The sequence below is a fragment of the Haplochromis burtoni genome, unplaced genomic scaffold, assembly GCF_018398535.1.
Source record: "Haplochromis burtoni strain Fernald_Lab_line unplaced genomic scaffold, NCSU_Asbu1 Contig_72, whole genome shotgun sequence".
In the NCBI taxonomy this organism is placed as follows: domain Eukaryota; kingdom Metazoa; phylum Chordata; class Actinopteri; order Cichliformes; family Cichlidae; genus Haplochromis; species Haplochromis burtoni.
The window spans coordinates 659,598-684,146 of record NW_024582433.1 but is presented as its reverse complement, the minus strand read 5'-3'; the positions used below and the strand labels follow the sequence as shown (position 1 = coordinate 684,146).

Below are 24,549 nucleotides of genomic sequence, written 5' to 3'. Positions count from 1 at the left end.
ACCTGTGAAGGTGATTACCTTCGAGGAGGCAGTGCATAAGTTGCAAATCGCCGCATACGAGGCTCTTTGTCCCAGAAGCCCATTGTATAGAGCGGAGGAAACCCTGTGCCGTGAGCAGCCATCTTGGATAGACAGATCATACTTGAGCCAGGATAACCTGCATACCTCCTGTGAACAGCTCAAAGCGCAAAAGACTTAATATCTGGTAAGGACAGAAGAAGGGGGGGTATTTGATTGCACTCATAGACGCCCGTGTAATGTGTAATAAACGTAGAGAAACTGATATTTAAACGAAGAAACCCTTTGAAGTGTTAAGCTTTCTTGTGTTTTCCAGGAGTCAGCTAGGTGGAAAGCTAACGATGGTAGCTAACAGATGACTAATGCAAGGTTGGGTTCTAAGTCCAATATTGTGAGGCATCACATATTAAACGGTTATGGAAAAAATGCTACTGTTTACGACAAAGGGCTTGGTTTGCTTGAAATAACAAGGTAACGCTTTACGTGTTTGCCATTAGCTGACAAACTAGCCTGCTAAAACTGTCGCTAGCTTTCGTTAGTTCAGTGTATTGAGGCATTTTTCATGAAATTGGGCTCAGGCCAGGTTGCGTTTCTGAACCTGTTTTTAACTCAATAATGCATTTAAATCAGCTGTTTGTGTGGCGATGAGGGCAGGTGGCTTATGTGCTTTGATTTATGGGATTTGTTGTTATCCGTCTCTGTCAGCTAGCAAGTGACTAGCTAACGCAAACTTGTTTGTCAAAACATCCAATTTAAGGCCGTATATTTATCTGAATTTGCTATCTAAATGTCTGTTCAAGTCAGTATCAGGTTTTATATCCATTTCCGCTTCGTAGCAGCACTCTTTTTTTTTTTTTTTTTTTCACGCATGGAATCTAATCTCAGAGATTTAGTCATAGCGACGCTGTCATTTTTGCCGGTTGTCAAGCTAACGTTAAGCTAGTCGCCGTCGGTAAGAAACAGGCATTTCGTTAGGGTTCCATATTGAAGGGTCAACCTCCGATATCCAAGTCGGGTTTGACGATGGATTTGACTGGCCCGTCTAATTCCTTTTTTTTGTGTAGGAATAACTGTAATAAAGCGATTTTTTTTTCCTGTACTGCAATGCTAATCCCTTAGCCGGTAGTGTATTAGCTTCTTATTTGGGTGTCCTTTTTCCAAAGAGCAGGCATACACGATTTAAAATAAATAAATAAAATTGGTCATTAAGTTAGCGATGGTAACTTTTGTATGGTCGAGATTTGGATAGCTTTGCCTTCGTCGACATTTAAAGTGCTGCATCATTTCTGTTTCTGGTGTTAGTGCACTGTGTGTTAGTGGACATTATCTTAAATTATTACCGCGTTACTTAATATTTAGTTTTTTGTTTTACTGTAAGCATGTAAACACGTCCCTCATTTTTGTATCGCGGTAGCGTCCTTCAAGAGTGTATATAATAGCTATGGGGTATCACGTTCTTTTTAGTCACGTGATTTGAGTGGTGGGTCTGAACATCACGGAGACAGTGTGACTATATGTGTCATGATTTCCTGAAATCACATCATCTCTTTGCCTCTATGGGGAATGTCTGTTGAGAGGAAGAAAGGCAGTGTCCCTGTTTCTCTAGAGAAAGCTTCAGGAAAGGAGAAGTGCTGAGGCTGCAGTCTGGTCACATGGTCTCTACTGATACTCATGGGGTTTATTTCTATGCCATGTGTAGCGGTGGGAGGAAAAAAGGGTGTAAAATGAAGTCGAATGTCACAGCCAAGTCACATTTTACTTTTGCTCTTTCTGGGGATTGTGCAAAATCAACAGGCCATCACTTTGGAGCTAGAGAGACCACATGAGGGTCATGTGACAGCAGAGAGCCTAGAAAAAGAGTGTGTGAAACAATATGTTGGGAGTTAAAAGGATGGTAGTGAGGTGTGACAGCTACAAGGTCCTATACTAAATCATGGTGCGGAGCATAAGTGTAATGTTATGTTTTGTCTTTACCCACATGAATCACACTGTAGGTATTAATGAAATGTAAACATACATTGTGTCTACTGTGTTTGTGATTTTTCACGACGATTTCAGACTCGATAATGAAGAAAGTGTACTTTATTGGTCCCCGTGGGGAAAATCCCTCTCTGCATTTAACCCATTCACTCAGTGAAGCAGTAGCCAGCCATTGGGCGCCCGGGGAGCAGTGTGTAGGGACGGTACCTTGCTCAGGGGTACCTCAGGGTAGCTGTTCAGGGGAATCGAACCCCCGACCTTCCGATCATGGGGCCACCACTCTACCTACTGAGCTATCCCTGCCCCTAATGTACCACAATGTAGAAATAATGTAGGTATCCACCAGTGATTACAGATTACGTTTTTGGTAATGTAGTAACATAATGTGTTATTGTACTAAATTCAGTAATCACTTTACAGTTACAGTTATATTGTTAATTTCATTACAAAGGTTCTTCACTTATGTGAATAGTGAGCGAATGAAAAGGTACTGTGTAATTTATTGCTTCTATGGAGCAACCCCAAGTCTGGTACCTGGATAGAATACGGGCATTTATAAATAGCAAGTTTATGCATACATTTTTTTTTTTATATATATATATATATATATATATTATTATTTTTTTGCTGTAGTTAGCTGCTTGTTGGTGGTGTGATTAAACACTAAAGCACAGGTCAAGTTGCAGAAGACTGTGCCAAATCTTTTCTTGGACCACCCACAGAAACAAAGGCACTGCTAGCGCTAAGAGTTGTTTAAATCTCTTGAAAATATAACACTCAGGAACTTTTGCTCTTATTAATTAAGGGAAATACAACTACTACATTGTTAGCTGTCTAGTTTTAATTTGTCTTTGTACACCTATATTTCTGTCTTGTTTTCAGTTGTCACATTTCTAGTTTTTTTCCTCAGTCAAAGCTCGAGTCAATATGAGTGTGTAAACATGAGGGTTTGTGACCCAACATTGTTTTTACTGTTATAAAAGCTAAAGTTTAATTGATATTTTTATCTGATTCAACCTCAGTTAAGTAGCCTGCAGCGTCTTATGTCTTTATTTCAACCATGTACTCAATTTTTTTATTCTGTTTCTTGCACTTTTTTCTTCTTTTGCTGTCTGTATTTTTCCATTTATTTGCTTTTTCGATTTCCACTTTTTCTCTTGCTACATGCATTTCTAACGATTGAGTTTAAATTAAGCTGACCAATCAAATTTGGTCACCAATCTGCAGATGTAGAAGTACGTGCGTAAAACCAGCATTGTGTTGTGCTCGGGCACTGTGATTTCGGTTTCTAGGAACTGCTCTGACTGCAGTATAGTTTCCTTTGAACTTCATGTGAGAATGACACTGGTTTAAGGCAGATTATCTTTGCAAGTTACAGAGAAATCATTTGTCTGCTGAATGATTATTCTTTTGATTAAGTCTGAATTATTTACTACTCCTGCAGCAGTCAATTGTGTACAGCAGCATCTCGATTTAATACTGTACAGTAGGGCTGAACGATTATGGAAAATAATCTAATTGCGATTTTTTTGCCCCAATATTGCGATTGCGATGCGATATGCGATTATTTTTTAAGGTCTTTGTCTTCTGTATTATTAAACAAAGACAAGCAATACATCATATAGTATGGCCAATACTATATTACATTAATTTTAAACTGTTCTTTCCTGGAAGACAGACCTCTGTTATGATGACATGAGGTGATGCATGAATTGATGACTGACATTTTTATTTAACTTCTTCAATCACAACAGTATATTTGAACATACACAATAGTTTATTTTTAGCTTACAAACATCTGAGCATAAAGTGCTGACAAGGAACCCTGGTGTAAACATTAAAATGAAAGTCAGTACAATGTGCAGATTGCAGAAATATACATAAAAAAAATCAGTGGCTTTACCACACTCAGTTTTTCGACATCTGTGAACTACTAGACAGTCATTCAATTAAAAAAATAATATAAAATAAATAAAACTAATAAATAAAAAATACACACATCTTACTGATCTCTGCAGTCAGTAACATTACACATAAAGTGCAAACATAATAGCAATTGTATAAACACACACACACAAACACGCATTTAAAACTTAAAGGCGTGAAATTGGACGGTCTAGCCTTCTGACTAGTTCTGATTAGCGTCACCGCTGTCTCGGTGGAGTTTAATAAATTCGGCCGTCTGCTTCTTGCTATCTAAAATATAACCAGACACTGGTGTAAATTCTCGACTGTCTCATACTTCTGTTTAATCAGTTTTCTGTTTGACGTTTAGTCAGCTGTGTGAAAACCAAGGAGGAACCCACCCGGGGGATTAATAAAGTTTTATTTTATCTAATCTAATAACTTTAATCTCAGCCAAACCGATTTACTCACGAACAAACAAAACACTGAAAAAAGCCCAACAATAACATTTTTAGGTTGTCTAAGTGACTTATATATTACGTTTAACCCGAGCAGCGAAACTCCGCGGTGATCTGAAAATGATGTGCCGGGAGTTGTGCCGTTCTCGGCCGCATCAGTAACCCTCGAGCTCCCGGCTCGCTATCGAGCTGGTGGGTAGCAGACGCCTCTGAAAACGTCGAAGCACTTTTGCAAATATGGGATATCTTGATAAACCGAGCAGATATTTGATGTTTACACAACTACTTTCTCGCCTGAAAATATGTTAAAAGTTTATTTTGTGACCCAGAAAGATTAGTATGAGTAATTTTAAAACTTAGTAGCGGCCGCCATTGCTGGAAACTGGAGTTTGGCTGGGCCGCGCTATGAATTCTGGGATATGGTAGTAATTTGGACAGCCTTCGGCGCGTCGCTGTGACGTAATCGGTCTACAAATGCGGCCTCAGGAGGATGCAGCCCATGAATTTGGACATGTCCAGAGTATAATCGCAGCCTTTGCGGTTAGAAAATTGCACTTGATCATGTCGCGATATTATCGCAAATGCGATATATCGTTCAGCCCTACTGTACAGCAGTAATTAAGGTAACTATCGCAAAATAATTCTCCTTCATAGAAATACGAGATCAGTATAGAATTCATTCCATCCATGTTTTGACAGATAACACGAAAGGTGAGAATGAGAATATCACTGCGCTGAGCCAGTTGTGTGGTTGGAACAGCCGCATCACGTTAGGTTCATGCAAATAGCATATGAGAAGTACACAACAGTACATTAGGTTTGTAAATGAGATGAGACAAAATGACAACACAAAATGTTCAAACTTGAGTAATAGCGTTATAGAACATAACAACCTGACAGACTTGGCCCAAGGCCCAACAGATGAGGATATGATATAGGATAGGATGTATATTTGAGGGTCCAAAGAGTTCAGTGGTGTGGAGGTTGGCTATTTATTTTTGGCTTTTTAAAGTTTGACAAGAAAGAAAAGTAGCATACACTGGAAAATGTGTCAAAAACATGTTTTTACAAAGGCAAGTATCGTTTTGCCATGTGCACAGTTGACCATTTACCTGCACAGCACAAGACGACAGTCCCAGAACTTTCTCCTATACCACGCCTTACGACAAAATACAGAGTAACGCAGACATCACTGATGCAACAACCAACCTGTATTGTAAAAGTCATGATGCCAGTAAGCACAGTTGAAATTTTCAGATGTAACCAACTGATTCAAGTAATTGACCCTTGTCACCAACTCCCTGGGCATAAACAGTTCTCACTTTGCCAACCACACACAGAGCGTAGAGACACAGCTTGGTGACCACATCACATTTGTGGTCAAGTCGCACATCTGATCCATGTACGAGTCTTGCTGCCCCTCAGAGGCAGTACTATACTTCTCGTGCCTTTTGTTTAATATTATTCATAAACACAGACACCCGTATAACATTCTACAGTGAATTTGTTGAAGTTTTGACAAAAAAAGTGTTTACATCTAAATTAATTAAAATTAAGCTTGAAAAACAGTGATTTCATTTATATTGTGGTTGATATCAATAATCATGAATATAATCTGGTGAAAGGAAAAAAAAAATAACGTGGCAAGGTTGTTGGTTTTTTCTTTTCTTGCCTAGCCTTAGTGTTAAAGGAATTTTATACCAAAATTGATTGTTTAAAAAAAAAAAAATTAACGACTGACACCCTCATACCTTCTTACTACTTTACTTACTAGTAATTAAGATTTTAAAAATCACTGGTAAGCCAGCTGCTGGTATTTCTTTATTTTACCACAATATGGTGAGTAGTGTTTATAAGCGGTAATTACTGTTATCAGTATTTGGTATTTATAGATCCTAACAATGCCTATTAATGGACCTAGTTGTAATATAATTGTTGTAATTCTGGTTTGATTGTGAACACTGAAGCATCCGCAGTTGCTTCAGTGCTATGCCTCCCATGCAGCAGGTCTTTTGCGCTGTTGGAAATGAGCACTGTCAGCAGCAACTGTGGAATCAAACGACCACACCTTTAGTTCTCTGCATCATTTCTGCTAAGAGGTGTGTGCGTGTGTGATGTTGTCAGATTAATGGAAAGGAGTGAAAGTCTGAAAGAGCCTTCTCAGAAGTGAGATTGAGACAGGAAGGTAATGGGATTCCTTCTTGAAAGTCTTTCTAATAACTGAAAAGCTCTAACACTGTTAAAAAAGATCCATCACCTCTCTGGTCTCACCCTTCAAAGGTTGTCGTAGATATGAGTACTCTGAAGTATATTTGTGATTTTCTGTAGTAAGGGTGTTGCAGACTGGCGCAGACCGTATTATTTATTTATTTATTTATTTTTTAAATGTGACAGTACTTTTCTGCATTCATAATTCTGTCAATTTGGGCAAGATCACCAGCACCACTGGCTATAATGAAGCCTCAAACATGACCAGGCCTCGGCAGCAAGTGTCCAAAGAAAAACTTTAAAAGACCTTCAGAAAGCCTGCAGAACTACTGCTTAACACTACTTAAAAAAAAATAAAATAATAACACTGGAAACTTCCTTGGAAATTTAATATAAAGGAAATGAGCAGTGGTACAAGACTTTTGCTAAGTATTTGAATCATATCACCTGCTAGTTTAATATCCCTCCATCTAGTAAAAAGTATTGTTGGATAGTTCATGCATGGAAATGTACCCTCTGGTTGCTTTATGTACAATTAGAGTATAGGGATTTTCATGTTATGTTTGTCCATTTGATAAACACAATTTATTCAAAGCATTATTTATAGCATTTATTATTTAAAGTCTTTTGAATAAACCTAAACCAATTTAATGTAAATCACAGTTCTGGTAAATTTACTTTGGAGGAAGATCAGTACCTTTTATGCTTGGTGCCAAAATTGTGTTTGGCAGGTTTTTCCCTTCATATTAGAAACAAAAAACAACATTGAAAAAAATCCATGTTCAATTGCTGATGAGTTAAATTTGTTTGTGTTCTTGAAGCTTTTGTGTAGTTAGTCCTTTTGGTCATGAATGTAATCGGCCTTCTCAGCTGTCTGAACCTTCACTTCAGGACTATGCTAATCCTGTAACTACTCGCTGGAATTTGTACAGCTTTTACTGGAGATCAGTAATCACACATGTAACACAGTCATTAAACAGTAAGTGGCTCCATTACTGTTACTACAGGACTTGTTTGATTTATATCCACACATCGTGTTGTTTTTGCATAAAGTGCAGAAGGTGTGAGAAAGAGCTGTCCATGCTTAATTGTCTTTGTCTTTTCTTATTCATTACATCATGTGCAGTTTATTTATATGGAGTCAAAACCTTACCAGATTAGTAAACCTCTTGCTGATCTGAGTGGAAGATTAGTGGAAGTGTTCAGGGAAACTGACTGTAAAAGTCAAATGATTATAATCTACATGTATTGACCTCTTTCAAGGAAAAGTTGCTTTTCTCTGTTAAAGGTTTAAGTGGCTAAACTGTTCTTCTGCTTTTCCTCTTTCAGAGCCACAATGGCCACCGCACCGTACAACTACTCCTACATTTTCAAATACATCATTATCGGTAAGTGATCAGTACCAATTGCCAGCAGTTTGGAGGCTCTCTAGTGACCAATATTGATGGCACTTCTCACAAACTGCACATTAATTGTACTTCCATTACATGGTGGCTTTGAGTGGGTCCAGCGTATGTCATATTAGTCCATTTTTGACGGTAACATAACTGAGTACTTCTAACAAGGGGGTGTTCTGGCATAGGGCTGTTCGATATAACGATATATATATATATCGGATGACGATATAAAAACGTCTATCGTTTCATTTTACGCTATTGTTTGTTTCGTGGTGTCGCAAAATAAACTGTTTATGTCAATATTTTTCATCGTTTTGATGGTCACTGTTGTGGCTATATTAATTTCTTAAAGTTCTCTCTTTCTCTTATATTTTATATAACCACACTACGGATGGACAAGCGCCTGTTTTTATGCGTTGTGGTTAGCAATAATGACGGTAACAGCATCGCGTGTCTGCTTGTTTATGTTCCACATACACCTTTCACAATAACGCTCAAGATCCTGTTGAGACTTTTCAAAATAAATTGAATCACGTGAAAGAGCAGATTATTTACGGATGAGAAGTAAAAAAGAGCCGCCAGGTGCTAAAAAATAAACCTTAGACTCAAACGTTAGAACAGGCTTTTCCCTGCAGCACGCCGTGTAATAAATACTCACAAAGAAAACGGCGGCCTTTACAACTTATGTCTAAAAATGTATAGTTTCATGCATCGGTTAAAACACTCGACTCCAGCTACATGACGCGCAGCTGGAATTTAAGAAGTATTTTTAGTAAGTTTTATATGACTTAGGTGTATGATATTGTTCACAGCAAATTTATTGGGGGTATTTTGAAGTGCAAAAGTACTTCAGACTTAATCAAAGCATAATATAGATGTACCATTAGTGAGAAAATGTTTTTCGACAATAAAAAACATTTATTGTCAAAATCTGCAGGACCACATACACTCAAGTGCATCTATCCCCGTCTGTCTCTCTCATTAAGTCCACATGAAATTTTAAGTGTAGTTGTTGACTGTCACTGAGGGTCTGCTGCATCATGCATGGGGGCAACACTTCAGGCTTGAATAGAGAACTGTTGTTCTTCTGTTATTTCCTTGGTTGACCTGAGTTTCTCTCCACAGGGGACATGGGGGTAGGGAAGTCATGTTTGCTTCACCAGTTCACAGAAAAGAAATGTAAGTGCTGCCCTGCTTTTTTTTTTTTTTTTTTTCTTCTTCTTCTTTTGACTCCTTTTCATCTCTGCGTGTGCCCCAGTGCATGTGAGATTTGCCAGGTTTAACTGGAGTGCCTAAATCTCTTTGGATTTCTTTTATACACCAGCGGAAGTCAGCAGCATAGATGTGGAGTGTGAGCTCAACAGTGAGAGTCTCTTCTTCTGTGTATGAGCCAGCTGCAGCCTCCCATTACCATTCAGCTCAGTTGTTTAGTGCTACTATTAACAAGCCAGATGCTGTGTTACTCATTCACTTGTCCACAATCGCATCCTGCCTGCACCCATACACCAGTGCACACACACATACACACACTGGAGTGATGTAGAAGAGGGTTTCAGTGGCAGTTTCAAACAAATTGATACATCAAGAGTGTTTGCAGTTTAGACAAAGTGATGACTTTAAAGACTGCGATTAATTATTGATGCAACTGCTGCTGCCGTACAGTAGGAACAAGTTGGCTATGTGTGACCTATACATATTGAATAATGTTTGTTACTACGTAATTTTAAGTTCAAACTAGGCACGTGTTTTGTTAAAGTTCACAAAATGGATGACAGAAGAAAGACTTGAAATACAAAAACATTAGTAAGGGCAACAGTAGAATTCATTGACATACTTATTCTCCCCAGTCATGGCTGACTGCCCTCATACTATTGGCGTGGAGTTTGGTACGAGGATAATCGAAGTAAGTGGGCAGAAGATCAAGCTCCAGATCTGGGACACAGCAGGACAAGAGCGCTTCAGGGCCGTCACCCGCTCCTACTACCGCGGGGCCGCAGGGGCGCTTATGGTCTACGACATCACCAGGTAGAGCGTGCTTGTTATGTATTGATGCAGTCATGGTCACCGCTTAACACAGAAGCTTTGACAGTGTACACTAGAGCTGCACGATTTAATCATTAGAAAATCGCGATCTCAATTCATACTTATGTGCGATCTCATTTCCAAATGACAACGATTTTTTTTTTTTAAAAAAAACGAGAGACGACGACGATTGTACCGCATTTTGATCCGGGACGTAATCTGCATGAAAACAAGCGCTCACTCTTCCTGCTCAACAAATGACAAGAGCGGAGCCTTATACCACGTAATACAGGAGCTGGCTGCTAAAATTAGCAGGGAAAAAACAACGGAGAACACGTCAGGGATGACGAGAAAGTGACAGGAGAAAATCCGTCCCGGTCAACCACCCAAACATCAATAACGGGAACCTTATACAGCGCTTCCCTATACACGTCAAACTCCCGCAGGCACAAAGAAATTACGGAGGCTATCACTTATCACCTGACCAAAGATATGGCTCCCATCAACACTGTGCAAAACGAGGGATTTAGGAAAATGATCAACACCCTAGACAAACACTACACAGTGCCGTCCCGCAACTCTTTTTCTATTGTTGCACTACCTGCTCTATACACGCAGCGTCGAAGCAACGGTGGAGACGGAATTTCAAGCAGTACAACATTTTGCGGCAACGACAAAATGTGAGACATTTGTTGTTTTTATGTTTATTGTTTTTATGTTCAGTCTCAACTGTTACGAAGTTGATGTGCAGTTAATAAGCGCAATAAATATTTATACTGGAAAAGAAAAGCGTGAGAGAATCGGGATCTCAATTCTAAGCAAAAAAATCGTGATTCTCATTTTATGCAAAATCGTGCAGCCCTAGTGTACACAATAGCCATATAGTGCATTGTGCAGAAAGAGGAAGTTAAAGGAAAGCATGAACATTTGATAACCGCACCGTTCATCCCAGCACACCTACTCCTGAACAAATACAAATAGTTTATGTTACTGCATGCGACTGACCTTCTTACCCAAACTGTTAGATGGTATCAGTGGTATGCCAAGCAAACACAGCTGAACATGTGGAATGTCTGTCCAAACTGCAACCACCTCCAGTATGGCCTCTAGGGCTAAATGAGTGCCAACGCAGTGTTTTCTCTGTCATCTATGGTTGCTGTGACTATACACCTAACTATAACCATATCCTTTAATGAAAAGATGTGGCTTTCATTTGCATTCTTCTGTTTTTATGTATACATTTGTTATTAACATGGGCCACACCAGTGTAGACAGTAGGTTGTGTTGGATAAGTAACATTCAAATTATTTCTTTTAACCTCCAGACTCAGACTCATTATATTTGAGCTTTCCTGCACTTCCCCTTTTTTCTGCTCAGTACTTTAAGACACTGAGCAGAAACACAGTGAACTGTTCAGTTCACTGTGTTTCTGCTGTTGAATAAACTCATTGTCCCTATATGGGGTGGCTCTAGCTCAGAGCAGGTCATCTGCTAATCTGAAGGTTGGTGGTTCGATCACTGCTGCAAGGCAAATATCCTTTGGTGTGCAATATCCAGGTTAGATGGATGCATTCATTATTACATGAATAGGTGTAAATGGGTGAATTAGGAGCGTTGTATAATGTGCTCTGAGTGCTCAGTCAAAAACTGCTATATCAGAACCAGTCCATTTACCATATGAAGACATGTTTTTCTTTGTAATTACTCTGTAACAAAGTGATCACTTCCCTTTTGAAGGCAAAGTTTAGTTTATATACTTATCAGTCCAACTAATCACAGCCAAAAAGAGTTACTTTGACTGAGTTACCCTGAGCTGCTCACTTATTTCCCAAAGGGTCACCACTAGTGGATGGATTCACATATTTGATTTTGCACAGATATCTAAATTTACGCCGGATGCCCTTTCTGATGCAACCCACCTATTTATCCACATGGAGTAGCTTGTCACCGCTGGGCTACATTTGTGCCCAAATCTTTTGCATGCAAGACAAATGTGTTAACCACTAACTAGGAGAAATTAAAAATGTACCAGGAACAAGAGCTCGGGTCTCTGGAGGTCAAGAAACCAATGCAGAATTGTCTGTCTCGTAACCTGCCTGAAATCTTGTGAGCAGACTTCAGAGCGTCTGAATTTGTTAACTTGATGGCTCAAAATAAAATTGAGGACTGGTTCATTTATTGGAAAATGGAAATGAGGCTGTAACTTGGATAATGTGGCATTGGAGTTGGTAGCTGCATCGTCAGGCACAGGAAGCTGTTGATATAAATAAAGTTTATACTTATGATCTGGAGAAAGCAGTATCACTTCCAGATGTATCCATAACTCCCAGATGATTTCCTCCATGGTTATTGTTGCCTGTATTATATGGCAGCTGCTGCCTCTTTTCAAATCCATCCTCATGGCAGGATGTTATGTCTTTGCTTGTCGTCATAGTAACCTCTGTCCCTCTGATGTCAAACAGGAGAAGCACGTACAACCATCTCAGCAGCTGGCTGACTGATGCCAGAAACCTCACCAACCCCAATACTGTGAGTACACGCACTGAAATTAATGATTGTCTTAAGCTGCACACGTGTCTCCACAGCCTCGTCTCTGCACTCTCTTTCTGCATTGATTTCTCTTCTTTTAATTGCTTTAAGTTGTCGCTATGCTGTTTATCCCTTTGTCATCCTCCTGTTAGTCTTTTTGGAGCCACTCAGCCCTGTCCATTTCTTAAATAGGTTTTTCTTGGTAAATATGATTAGCTCTAAACCTTCCTGCTCTCACTCTCAGAGGTCTGTGTTCCATCAGGGAAGTGTTTGTGCAACATGACACTTCCTGTTCACATTTTAGATGGCAGAAAGCAAAAAGGGATGTTTCTGTATATCCAGTCACAACTATACACAGGCTTTGTATGAAGCTGTGTTATCCACTGCTCATTTTAATGACGAGTACAAGTAAACTTTACTAAGCTAATATGAACAGTATTAAGTTTTTGGTTTCTTTCTGGCACAGTCCACTTTAACAGAATCTGAACACTTTGAAGTTGTTAAATCTGGGACTTTTACTATGAAGTGAATCCATCAAGCTACACCAATATTATTAATCCTGCTAAACATTTACACAAATCTGGTTATCAACTTAAAGTCAACATAGACTTTTACCTAGTTTAGTTGTGAACACAAACATAGAGGCAGTGTTGGCAGCATGTGATCAGTCACAAACACAGAGGTTTACTGGTATCAGAGCTGAATTATTTTACTAACAGAGAGCAAACTGTAATGTTAGATAAATCTGAAGAAGTTAAACACATGATGCTCAATGTTCTGAGCAGAGCTTCTGCAGCCAGTGTGTGAAAGAATACAGTATGAATAGGAGTATTAAAGTGCCATACAGCACTGCAGTTAGTGACACTGTGCTACATAACTTATTTAAAGCCAGCATGGAAATTGCCCCCCAAATTTTTTTAGTTACATACGTTTGAGTAATGCCCCATCTTTAACTCATCGGAACATCTGACAGTATTTATAATTAAATTCAGTGTGACTAGGCTCTTTTAGAGCCAGTGTGAAAGAAGATGGCAAGTAAAGAAGAAATAAAATCCTATAAATCAATAATAATTATTATTCATAATTAATTTTATATGCAATCAACAAGTTGAAGGGTTAGGGGTGATATTGCTATACTAATACATGTTTGTTTTTTGTTTTTTTTAATTAAGTTTCTTGCATGTGTAACATTGCTTGCAGCCATCCATTTTCTTTTTGTTTATTTATTTTGATGCTTGTCACAAAGAGACAAAATCTTTAGACGGTCCCTAAGAAAAAAAACAACCCAAAAACCCACTTTCTTACAAAGATCCACCGGATCTTCTAGGAATTATAATGTATTTTTTTTCAGAGGACTGATTGGTGAGCGGGCGCTGATTTCTGTACAAGTTGATCTCTTATCTAATATAAACTTCAGCATAAGTTACCATGGTGATGTATCCTGGGAAGTGACCCCACTTCTAAACACTAAAAAGACTGGAGATAAACCTGAGGCTTTTACTATGAAACAGAATGTGCTTCACAGAAAAGGCCTCAGGTTGAGGGAAAGAAATCAAAGAATTTGTTTTCATGTCCCTAAACAGTATATACAGCTATCCTTAATATATTTATAACAGATTAGAATAATTTTGATCAGTCTAATAGGTTAAATGTGTTTCATCTGAGCTGTAAAGATGAGGATTCTTCTAAACTTGTGTTAATGTTGTGAAACGGGCAGATCTGACTCCACTGACAGGTGGTTTCTGATCTTGTTTGCATGCATACCAGAGAGGAGAGCGTCAAATCACAAATGAGTGTTCAGTGCACATAGCACTGTGGGCAGTGATGACTGTACATCTTCCAAAAGCAAAAGCCAAAACTACGCTGAGCTGTGAAATAGAACTGCTGTTTGCCAATTTTAAATACTTTAGCACAAAGTGGTGGCACTGTTGGTGTTGTCACAGCATCTGCCCCAACTCCCAACATCTGCCTGTCTTGGTTTTAGACGATATAATTGACGCGAGACAAAATACTTTACAACTCCACAACTTTATTAGTGCAAAAAACCCCCCATCAATGTATTTTCACTTAAAGTTATACACACACAGTACGGTAATATTATGTTGAAGCACCGTACGTATCACTCCGCGAGGCTCCTGCCTACGATAGCCTTAATGCTCCGACAATCCATCAAGCGGTGCGGCTTCGTAGCTTATGAAAGTCGTACTAAAACATTTTTTGACAGATTGTTGAGCGCCGTGTACCACATAAAATTGGTTCGAGGTCAGTAAGCACAACCAGAATTCATACATAAGGTGCACCGGATTATAAGGGGCACTGCCGATTTTTCAGAAAATTAAAGGATTGGTTTTAAGTGTGCCTTGTTTTCTGAAAAACACGGTAATAACGACTGCCCGCTAGCATGCTCCACCAAAAATTGTGCTTTGGTGTGTATCTGATGGACGAAAGCCAAACTAGTTCATAACCACTGAAGTTGCAGCATTTTTACAAACCAATTGTGGTTCAGCTGTTTCATTCAACGATCCGCTTTTCCCTCCCACGTGTGTATGAAAACAAAGGCACTGCGCATGCGCATTTTAGCCATATTCTATCGCGATATTTCATTTTCTTATCATTGCCTAATATTGCCGGTATTAGCCCTAGTGCTGAACAATTCTGCAGTAAAAGCAAAAGAAATTGGCATGTAAAAGGTGGTGTGCAGCAGTTTTGGTTTAGTCATTTTGTCACTCTTTTAGAAAGAAGTTCAGTAAATCTCTAATTACATCGCAGTTACTAAGGATCCTGTTGAGCACACGTTCTCTCAATCAATATCTTAAAATTAGCTCAGCAACGTAGTGGAGTCTTCCTGGATTGCCCTTGGCTTTATTATCTCTCAAAGGATTAGACAGCAAATTTCTCCCAGACAAAGTGTCCAGGGGATCGTCTCACACTCTCTTCCCTTGTGTTTATCATTAGGTGATCATTCTCATAGGAAATAAAGCCGACTTGGAGGCCCAGAGGGATGTTACGTATGAGGAAGCGAAGCAGTTTGCCGAGGAGAACGGTGAGCGAGACGTCAACCAGTGCATGCTGGGAGGTTATGGTGGAAAAAGGTTTCAGTGGGAGGCAATTTTAGCCATTTACATCTGTCTAAGAATAACTTTCAACAGGATAATATTCACGGGATTCTTAACAAAATGTCCACAAATATTGACACTAAAATGAGTTTTCTGTGATCTGTCTCTAAGATGGTTTTGATTTGAACTCTATTTAAAAAAAAAAAAAAAAAAAAAAAAAAGGGGGGGGGGGGCAAAGCCAAGATTAACATCTTTCTGTTTACTTTGGTGGGACAGTAAATTCTAGGAGAAATGGAGCAATATTAATTAAAAGAGGGGGTGAATGATGACTTGGTATTTGAGGTGTGCACACTTGGCGCTGTGTTTTAGTGACTCAGTCATTGTGTCTGTTTTATGTTGAACAGGTTTGTTGTTCTTGGAAGCCAGCGCAAAAACGTAAGTCTGCACAACTACACCTTTCCAGTTCCTGCAGAACAAGATCCGATCAGCCGTCTTCTGTGTAGCTCACATTTGTGTGTATGCCCTGTCTGTTTTCAGAGGTGAAAACGTTGAGGACGCCTTCCTGGAAGCTGCTAAGAAGATCTACCAGAATATCCAAGATGGCAGCCTGGACCTGAATGCTGCCGAGTCGGGGGTTCAGCATAAGCCCTCGGCCCCTCAGGGCGGCCGGATAACAAACGAACCACAGCCCCAGAGGGAAGGCTGCGGCTGCTAATGACCAAGCAAAAAGCCCCTTTGCCCCATTTCTCCCACTGTCTGTCTGTCCCACCCCCCACCCCCTTTCCTGTCCTGCCAATCCCCTCCATTCCATCCACCACCTCCGTGCATTCACACCCCATCCCACTGCACCAGGTGCTGCGTGAGAGCAGGGCTGCGGAGGGAAGGAACAGAGGGGGGTGAATATCGACTTGGGCCAGGCTGAGCTGGGCTTTGTGGACTACATCTCCCCCTTCTCCTCCTCTTCCTCCTCCTCTTTAATCTCGATCAGTGTATTGTCATCCGATAACTCTTCTTCTTCCACCCCCCCACAAACCTCTCACACCATTCAGCCTAGTTCCCTCCATCATAGTATCATAGAATCCACCACACATTACACAGGTCACTGACACTTTAGATAGATGTAATGTTCATACGATAATGAATAAAGCAAGACTGTTTTTTTTATGTTGGATTTTATAGCTATATGCGAAATGTAAACACTGCGTTAAGTTTCATTCACCACCAATCAGTTGGAACTAAATTATATTCCCAGAGTCCGCCTCCCCTGCATGGGTTACATTTCCTGTATTTTATCAGCACACGCAAATGTGATATCTCACTCGTGCTTATTTGCTTGGGAGCAGAACGCAATGGTGATGAAGTCATGTATCAAGCAGCCACACGGGTAGACGCTCTTAAGCACACGTCCAGGAATGTGTAGTTGAGGGAGCTTTTTCCAGCGGTCTCGATTCAAACCTGCCTGTGTCTTTTAAATTCTGCTTTCTCTGCTTTGGCACAGTCCTTTGCCAGATGTGGCAATGCTGATATTCTCAGAAAGAACGAGGGGGGGGGGTCTAGAAAACTAGGAATTACCCAGAAATTCTTTGTGGATTATTCCCCGGGCCTCTCCACTGAGTTATTACATGGAATATTGGGTGTTTTCCAGCTTGTCTGTGTTTTTTTTTGTTTTTGTCACACAAAGATTTTTTTTATTTTGCACCAGCTCTTCTTCTTTATCTCCCATTTCACACCCAAACTCTCCCTCACGTCACGTATAACAAGATTGTCTTTACCAGCATTTTCTTTGTCATTGTTTGTTGCCTTATTATTAATGTTATTACTCTGGAATCTTTGTTTTGCTGCACTTGCTCTTCACACTGCTCTCTGAATTCAATTCGATTCAATAAATCAGCTCTTTTAGATTCATTGTCACATTTTACTGAAACAAATAACTGAAGTACTTGAGGTAGTCGGCACGGTCACAGTATCTTAAATGGCCAAGTATTAGGAGCAAAGTCCCGACTGTTTAAGTGGAAAAATATACTCGTCCCTCCTGTATAATCAACAAAGCCACACTAAAGAGCCCATTTCTTCTGCCTCCTATAAAGCGACACCAAGCAGTGTGCCCCCCGAAACATGACAAAAGAAAAAAAATGTCTCCTTTTTCAAGTACGAATATTTGTACCATAGTGTTTCCCCGATTGGACAGCTGTATATATTGCTTCTTAACTACTGGTGATGACCTCGCTACTGTACTTTGAATTTAGAAATTTATTTGGTCGCTCTGCCAATTTCTGTACAGTTGGTGTGCTAGTGGGTTGCCTGTAATTCATGCTTGGGAAAAATTCTGTAACATAGTTTCTATTAATAAATGTATGTAAAGGACGGATAACTAGACACCCTCCCCCATCACCCCGTCTGCACACTACTGAACCTGCCGAGTGGTTGAGGGGTGAGGAAGCGGATTGAGATGATGCGCAAACTATTTATGTCTGCCTTGATTCTTATATCTGTAACGGAGCGGAGAGTGGGGCACTCTGTTTATATTCTGTTTTCTTTTTCCACCCCTTCATCGCTCCTCTGTATGGGAGGGGCTGCATCGCTGTCTTAACTCTTTTGGGGAGTGGGGGATTGCTTTGTTATCGTGGGAAGTGGGCCAGCCGGGTCTTCCTTTTATTTTATTTTTTTTTTCCTGTGTCCCTCACCTGTTCTGCAGTTTGAGTGACCACTTCCTGCTTTTGTCTAAGTACAAAAAGAAACGTACATATGTATAAATTTTTAAGGAGCTGTGCTAACATTTAAATGCGTTCTCTTGCGTGTATATGATTTTAAAATGTTGACATTTTGATTTTAATGAAAAAAATACTCTAGACAGAAAAAAATAAATTATACATAACCTGTTGCTGTGTCCTTTTTTTTTTTTTTTTAAATCTGTGGCAGCAAATGAGAAGAGCACTTTTAATATCCTGTCTACTACAAGCAAAGAGCATCACACCGTTCCAGTTTGTGCTGGAGGTATCGTGTTAGCACATGACACTGAAATTTTGCAGTGACAAGAAAAAGCTCTACCTAGATGTTATCATACTCTAACCATTTTAGGTGGGAGAGAAAAGTCAAATGGTTTCTGAAAGATCATTTCTTTCACTTCACAGCCAAAATGACCAAATAAGCCGTACACAATGTATTTCAAGTAGCACAACTGCTTTGTTTTTTATTGCAACGAAAATTGCACCAAGGGGAGAAAGGGGGGGCGACATTTACAAGTGAAAGTTTGTGTACAAAATTGGCGAGGAGGCTTGGACACAAAATTCGAGTAGTGGTATGGTTGGTACAGGAAGTTTTGTCCTTTTTTTTTTTTTTTTTTAAAAGAAGCCAACACTGACAGTACCATGTTGAAGTCAAGGCAACTAGCAGTTGATTTTTGTCCTCAGGCATCGCAGTCAGATGGGGCACACGGGGATGACACGACAACACAAATACTGACACTGTGCGAGAGATGCAAGTGAGGAAAGAACGTGGTGAAAGTGAAATCTGACGAGTTCTTTCAGTCCGTATTGGTCACCTCCTCACATCATTTTGTAGCACAGCAAGTGATAGCTCCATAAACATTTTAGTCCAGTGTTTCCCCCAGGATTTTTTTTCCTCTGGGGTGAAAAGGCCTCAAAACAGCATTCGGACCATTCGAACATGCGAGGAAGGCCCGTCAGAGTCGGAAACGCTGTTTCAGTCTGTTACCCCCTCCTAACAGATCAGACAGCGTGCTGCTGTGGGGCCAGTCTGCTACTGATGGCTTTTATGACATGTAGTGAAAGTTGAATCAAACTTGTTTAGTAAAAAGAAGTCCAGTCTAAGGACAATGCAAATCAACAGATCCACTGAGAACCCTGGTCCCTCTCCCAGTATAGACTGGAAACAAAGGTTTTTGGTTTTTTTTGGTATGGCAGACATGGAAATCCAAGAAACACGCCTAAAAACAGCCATTCTCAACCACTTGATAAAAGCATGTTTCTGCACTTGTAAAGTGTCAAGAGTAAGAACAGCTCTGCCGGTAAGTGTTTAAGGCACTAATTGTTACCCAAGTGTGCAGAAAAGCAGAACTGTGAAGGCTAGAGGCTCATCCTGCCTCATTTGCTCGCTCCCATTATAACATTATGGCACGTGGTTGCAAATACTGCAGAAGAGCATTCATACAAAAACACTGACACAATTCCATCACTCAGCACACAACCAGACATTGATGGCATTAAAAAAAACAAGAAAATGTAGGGGCATGTGGGACAAAACACAGAGTCTTACAAACACTGTGAGAAGAGAAGTTCCTTAACGCTTACATTTAAAAATGGCATTTGTGTTACAAAGGCAAACTACAAGATGAGGTTAAGCATTTTTGTTTTTGTTCACTGTTGTCAGCATTAATGATTAAAAAAAATGAAACACAGTGATGGAAACAATTATCACAGGTCTTTTCTTTTAATACTCGAGTCAGTGATAAAGGGAAGAAACCAAAAACATAAGACTTGATCATTTCAAAAAGAAAAATCAACCATGAAAGGTTACGTTGATGAAAGATTTGGCCCCTCGCCTCATGTGAAGGCCAAATGACAGTGTTTATTCATAGTTAAGGCTTTTCAATGTTACAGACTGTCTGATGGCATCTACATAAAGCTTTCTTTGATTCAGTCCGGAGTAACCACATGCTTAAGTGTTTCAGAACATACTAGAGTATGTGTGAACCTCCACCTCTGCTGCTCTCCAGCATGAGCTGGGCCTGGGTAACAGTTGGCCCACATGCATGGAGGGGGGAGGGGGGGGGGGTAGTGTAACATAAAATGTTATCATTTTTATGTCTGATAGCGTCATATTCTAGGCGCTACCTCTGAACAATGTCACTGATCTCTTTGACGGAGGACAGCAGCTTGCTGAAGTCCTGCTGTGCACTCGAGCCCCCCGTGGCATTGGGGCAGATCTGAAGCTCTCGCAAGCTGCTCTCAAGCTTGTTGATGGCCTCGCGAAAGGCAAACTTGTTCCTCATCTGCTGAATGGAGTCAACATAGCTCACGCAGTACTTTGACAGGTTCTTGCCGGCCTCCAGCACGGCGCTGTGGCTACCCGTTTGCTCGGAGTTGCGGGAAATGGCGGCGCGGAGCAGCTCAGTGCCCTCCAGCACCATTTCACGTGTCACGGCTGAGTTTGGAGTGCGCTCGGAGGCCTGGCGGGGTGCAGTCTTGCGGAGGGAGGATCGGGTTTTCGCTAGAGGGGTGAATGCAGTAGGTGAATTTGGATCGTTGGGGGAGGTGAGGGGAGAAGACAAACCTCCAAGGCTCTGGCTGGAGGGGGAGCTGGTTACTGAAGTGGAAGAGGTGGAGGTCTTTAACGGTTGAGGTTTAGAGGTGGAGCCCAAGGGCAGCTTCTTGGAGGCCTCACTCAGGGGTAAGCGGGCTTGGTCACTGGGAGTGGCTGTGTGGTGGGGATCTGAGATGGAAGGGAGGCACTTAGCTTTGATTTCTGAAGCAGTCGGGGAGGGGAGCTCTTGAGTGGGGCTGCGGGAGACCTTGCCCGTTTTTGCATTAGTGGGTGGTGGAGGTGGGGCTGGCTTGGGTTTCTGTATTTTTACTCGATCCCTGCTGGAGGAGAACTCCGTGTGCTTGTTTCTGCGAGCCCTGCATTCTTCTCCAGCTGCTCCCATAGGAGGGAACACATTGGGCTTCAGAAGCTCGGCATGCAGAGCGCTGGTCTTGGAGCTTTCTGGCCCTGACACACTGGGTCTCTTCACCACCTTAGGTGTCAAAGCCTTGGGACTGGAACCAGGACTGAGATCATTATCTCTGCCTAAGAAGGTGGATGAAATATCTGGAGATGTATTCAGGCGTGGTGGGGGAGTCAGGGTGCCCATCCGTGGCGCATTCTCTCCTTTCTGCTGCTTTCGTGGCAGAGCTGGCTTGCCCCCGACGGTGCCTGTGTCGAAGCGGCGATGGCTCAGATCTCGCGGCAGTGTGACAGACTTACATTCTGTGCCATCTGAGCCAGTGGGCATGGGCCAGAAAAACCTAGAGTTAGAAAAGGGTTCCTCCTCACTAGGTGGAGTTGTTGCTCCCTTTCCACCTGGGCTAGTCACTACAAGAGGTAACTTCTTTCTAGGGCAAAAAGGTACTGGGTAGGTAGGAGCCCCATTAGTTATACCTGCTGCTCCATTATTATTCGTACTGTGGAGGCCATGTATGGCGTCATTAATGCCCAATGATGCCCCGTTGTTAAAGATGTCACTGTCTCGAGGATCTTGAGTAACGCACCTCCTGTCAGAGAGGCAGTCTCCTTTAAAAGAGGAGCTGCGTGTGGGAGGAGTTGGCGCACTCTTTTTCTTTTTCTTGATGAGGCTGAGAAAGCCACGTGTCTTGTCCTTGTCCTTGGGCAGCAAGCGATCGTCCTCATTCAGGTTGCTGTCCAGGAGGGGGCGCTCTTTCCTGGGGAGCATGGGTGACGACACAGCCCCCTCCGATTCCAACAGATCTGTGGAAGAGCATAAAAGAACCAGGGGACTATCAGCAAAGGCAATCAAACAACTATAGATTTTTATTTGTATTTTTTTCTAAAAAAAAATTTTTTTCAAGAAAGCACAAAAGCAAGCTCCACCAGTGTGTCTGCCAAACATATTTAGAGCAATGTCAGGGCAAAGAGAAGGGCAGGACAGCAGATCATGTATAATTAAGTCCTCACAGCTGGAGAAAAAATGCTTTGGTGGGAACAATCCTTATTATGTTGTTACAGCCAAACAATTCAGTAAGAACTTGATCTTGCAGGTTGTCAAAAGCTCAGACCGTCTTTACTTCAAAGGGAAATTGGTGGTGAGACATTGTTTCATTTTACCCACAGAACGTTTTGTGGTCTTTAATTCTTACCGATTATTAAGATTATGAATGTGAGCATCAAATACTGCACTACTTATTTCAGGGTAATGTAAATAAAGTGTGAAGGTATATTTAACAACTAGCAATAAAGGCACCAGGCATACTCTTTAAGTTCATGTCACCTGGGCTCTCTGTATCTCGGCTGTCTATGTTGCTCTTGCGAGGTCTGGTCTTGGTGGGCAGCTCCGGAGCCTGCTGGATGGAGCCTAATGTCTTCTTTCCTTTCTTTCCCAACTCCTTTTCCACCTCTGAAATCACAAATACAAGAAGGTTTGGACATATTAGCAACAAACAACAGGCTTGAGTGTGTTTACATCAGGATATCTATGTAACACACTCAAGCCTGAGGAGTATCAGAACAGTTTGCCCCAAACTGAAGAGCTTTTAGACAGAAAAGAAATGGACACTGACCATCAGAGATGCTGGATTCCTGGAACATGGTCTCAAAGGCTTGGTGGGTTTCAGCAAAAGTTGGACGTTCTGAAGGGTTCCACTTCCAACCTGACAAAAAGAAAGGGAAAACAAAAAGTTATTCCAAAACAGAAGCGTGCCTTTAATCATGTTTTTACAAGATGGGTTGTGGTACTCACAGGCCATCATGAGCTCATAGACCTTCTCGGGGCAGCCCTCTGGTCGATCCATACGATAGTCTTTTTCTAACAGTTCATAGACCTGGGACAGGTCGATGCCAGGGTAAGGAGACATGCCATATGTGGCAATCTCCCACAGGAGCACACCAAATGCTGCAGGAACAAGTTGAACAAGACAATAAATCAAAAAAGAACAAAGTTAAAGACTACGAATTGAGATCATGTGAGGAATATGTGCAAATTAGAATGAGGGAAATTAAATTTGTTTCACATTGTTTAACAGCAGAGTAAAAGACAGGAGCTCACCCCAGACATCAGACTTAATCGAGAACTTGTTGTAAGCCAGACTCTCTGGAGCTGTCCACTTGATCGGGAACTTGGCCCCGGCATGAGCCGTGTAGGTATCTCCAATCATCAGCCTGCTCAGGCCAAAATCTGCAACCTTCACCAGGTGGTTCTCCCCAACGAGACAGTTACGAGCTGCCAAGTCCCTACAGAAGAAAAAGCAGTTATGAGAGGAAGTGATGAATGGGAAGCTGTATAGAAATGCTGACTTTGAAAATGAGAAATGAGAATTTATTAAGCTGATATGAACCCAAAAGAAAAGAAACAACAGAACAGCGGTGTGTTTTGTTAGAGAATACTCTCAGGTGCCATATTTCTACAGATGAGTTGTGGGGTAAAAAAAAAAAAAAAAGAAAAAAAGAAAAAAAAGAATAAATTTACAATTGCAAGCTGAGTCGTGTCAGGCTTAAAATTTAAAATCCAGTTTCACAAATATGTAAGTCATAAATCATATCATCGCTTCCAAAAGATACGGCTGGACGTGCCAGAACAAACAAGCTTTGCTACAACATCGACTTGTCTGTGATACAATGAGAGTGTGAGAGGAGCACTGCTCAGGAAGGAGAGGGGAGAAAAAAAAGAAAAATAAGAGAAAATGAGATATGAGGTCAAAGGTGTTTTTTGTCTCTTCCAGCTTAAAACTGAAGATGGGTAAAAAAAAAAACAATAAAAAAAACATCTGTCTTATAAACCCAGGACAGGTTAGCAAGTTTGCTTTTTAGGCCTTCAAACCCACCTGTGTATAAAGTTTTTTTTCTCCAGGTATTCCATGGCAGAGGAGATCTGTGTGGCCATGTGTAGCAGCACCACAGCATTGACCTCCTCTCTGTTGCACTCCCTCAGGTAGTCCAGCAGGTTACCGTGGGTCATGAACTCTGTGATGATGTAGAACGGGGGCTCCCGTGTGCACACGCCTGCCAAAAACACGAGTCCCGCAACACAAATCATCATCTCACAGCTTTTCTTGGGTGCAGTTTTTATTCCAGATGCAACCCCAAAGTGAACCATCTCTCCTCCTGGCTTGTTAGGCAAACACGTGTACACATCTACACTATGGAGCCACTAAAAACAAAATACATCATTTCTAGCAGAAGATTTTGCGTACATGTGTTACATTTAAACAGTGTTTATGTAAAACCCCCACATTAAAGCAATGA

At 41.0% G+C, this 24,549-nt stretch overlaps 2 protein-coding genes across 5 annotated transcripts in view; one reads left to right on the top strand and one right to left on the bottom strand.

Moving 5' to 3' along the window:
• The first annotated feature begins 55 nt into the window (after positions 1–55).
• Positions 56–18,454, top strand: rab14l (RAB14, member RAS oncogene family, like). The gene is made up of 8 exons (XM_005941536.2): positions 56–205; positions 7,899–7,957; positions 9,092–9,145; positions 9,814–9,991; positions 12,451–12,517; positions 15,473–15,560; positions 15,978–16,008; positions 16,111–18,454. The coding sequence occupies exons 2-8, from the start codon at positions 7,906–7,908 to the stop codon at positions 16,286–16,288; spliced, it is 648 nt and encodes a 215-aa protein (XP_005941598.1). The 5' UTR covers positions 56–205; positions 7,899–7,905; the 3' UTR covers positions 16,289–18,454.
• A 282-nt stretch (positions 18,455–18,736) lies between these two features.
• The window catches only part of abl1 (c-abl oncogene 1, non-receptor tyrosine kinase), a 33,032-nt gene continuing 27,219 nt past the window's right edge, over positions 18,737–24,549 (bottom strand). For all 4 annotated transcript variants that reach the window (XM_005941537.3, XM_014339809.2, XM_014339810.2 and 1 more), the window contains 6 exons: positions 24,129–24,306; positions 23,354–23,538; positions 23,048–23,200; positions 22,869–22,958; positions 22,580–22,705; positions 18,737–22,059 (listed from right to left, as the gene is read on the bottom strand). In XM_005941537.3, coding sequence (XP_005941599.1) covers positions 20,423–22,059; positions 22,580–22,705; positions 22,869–22,958; positions 23,048–23,200; positions 23,354–23,538; positions 24,129–24,306 — 2,369 coding nt within the window. In that variant the 3' untranslated portion in view covers positions 18,737–20,422. The remainder of the gene's footprint in view (positions 22,060–22,579; positions 22,706–22,868; positions 22,959–23,047; positions 23,201–23,353; positions 23,539–24,128; positions 24,307–24,549) is intronic.

What these genes read in the sequence shown, in the direction of transcription:
- rab14l (XM_005941536.2), top strand. Translation starts at nt 7,906, where the DNA reads ATGGCCACCGCACCGTACAACTACTCCTACATTTTCAAATACATCATT. An exon ending in ATGGTCTACGACATCACCAG is followed by an intron (nt 9,992 to 12,450) that starts GTAGAGCGTGCT and finishes GATGTCAAACAG; the next exon opens with GAGAAGCACGTACAACCATC. An exon ending in ACCTCACCAACCCCAATACT is followed by an intron (nt 12,518 to 15,472) that starts GTGAGTACACGC and finishes GTTTATCATTAG; the next exon opens with GTGATCATTCTCATAGGAAA.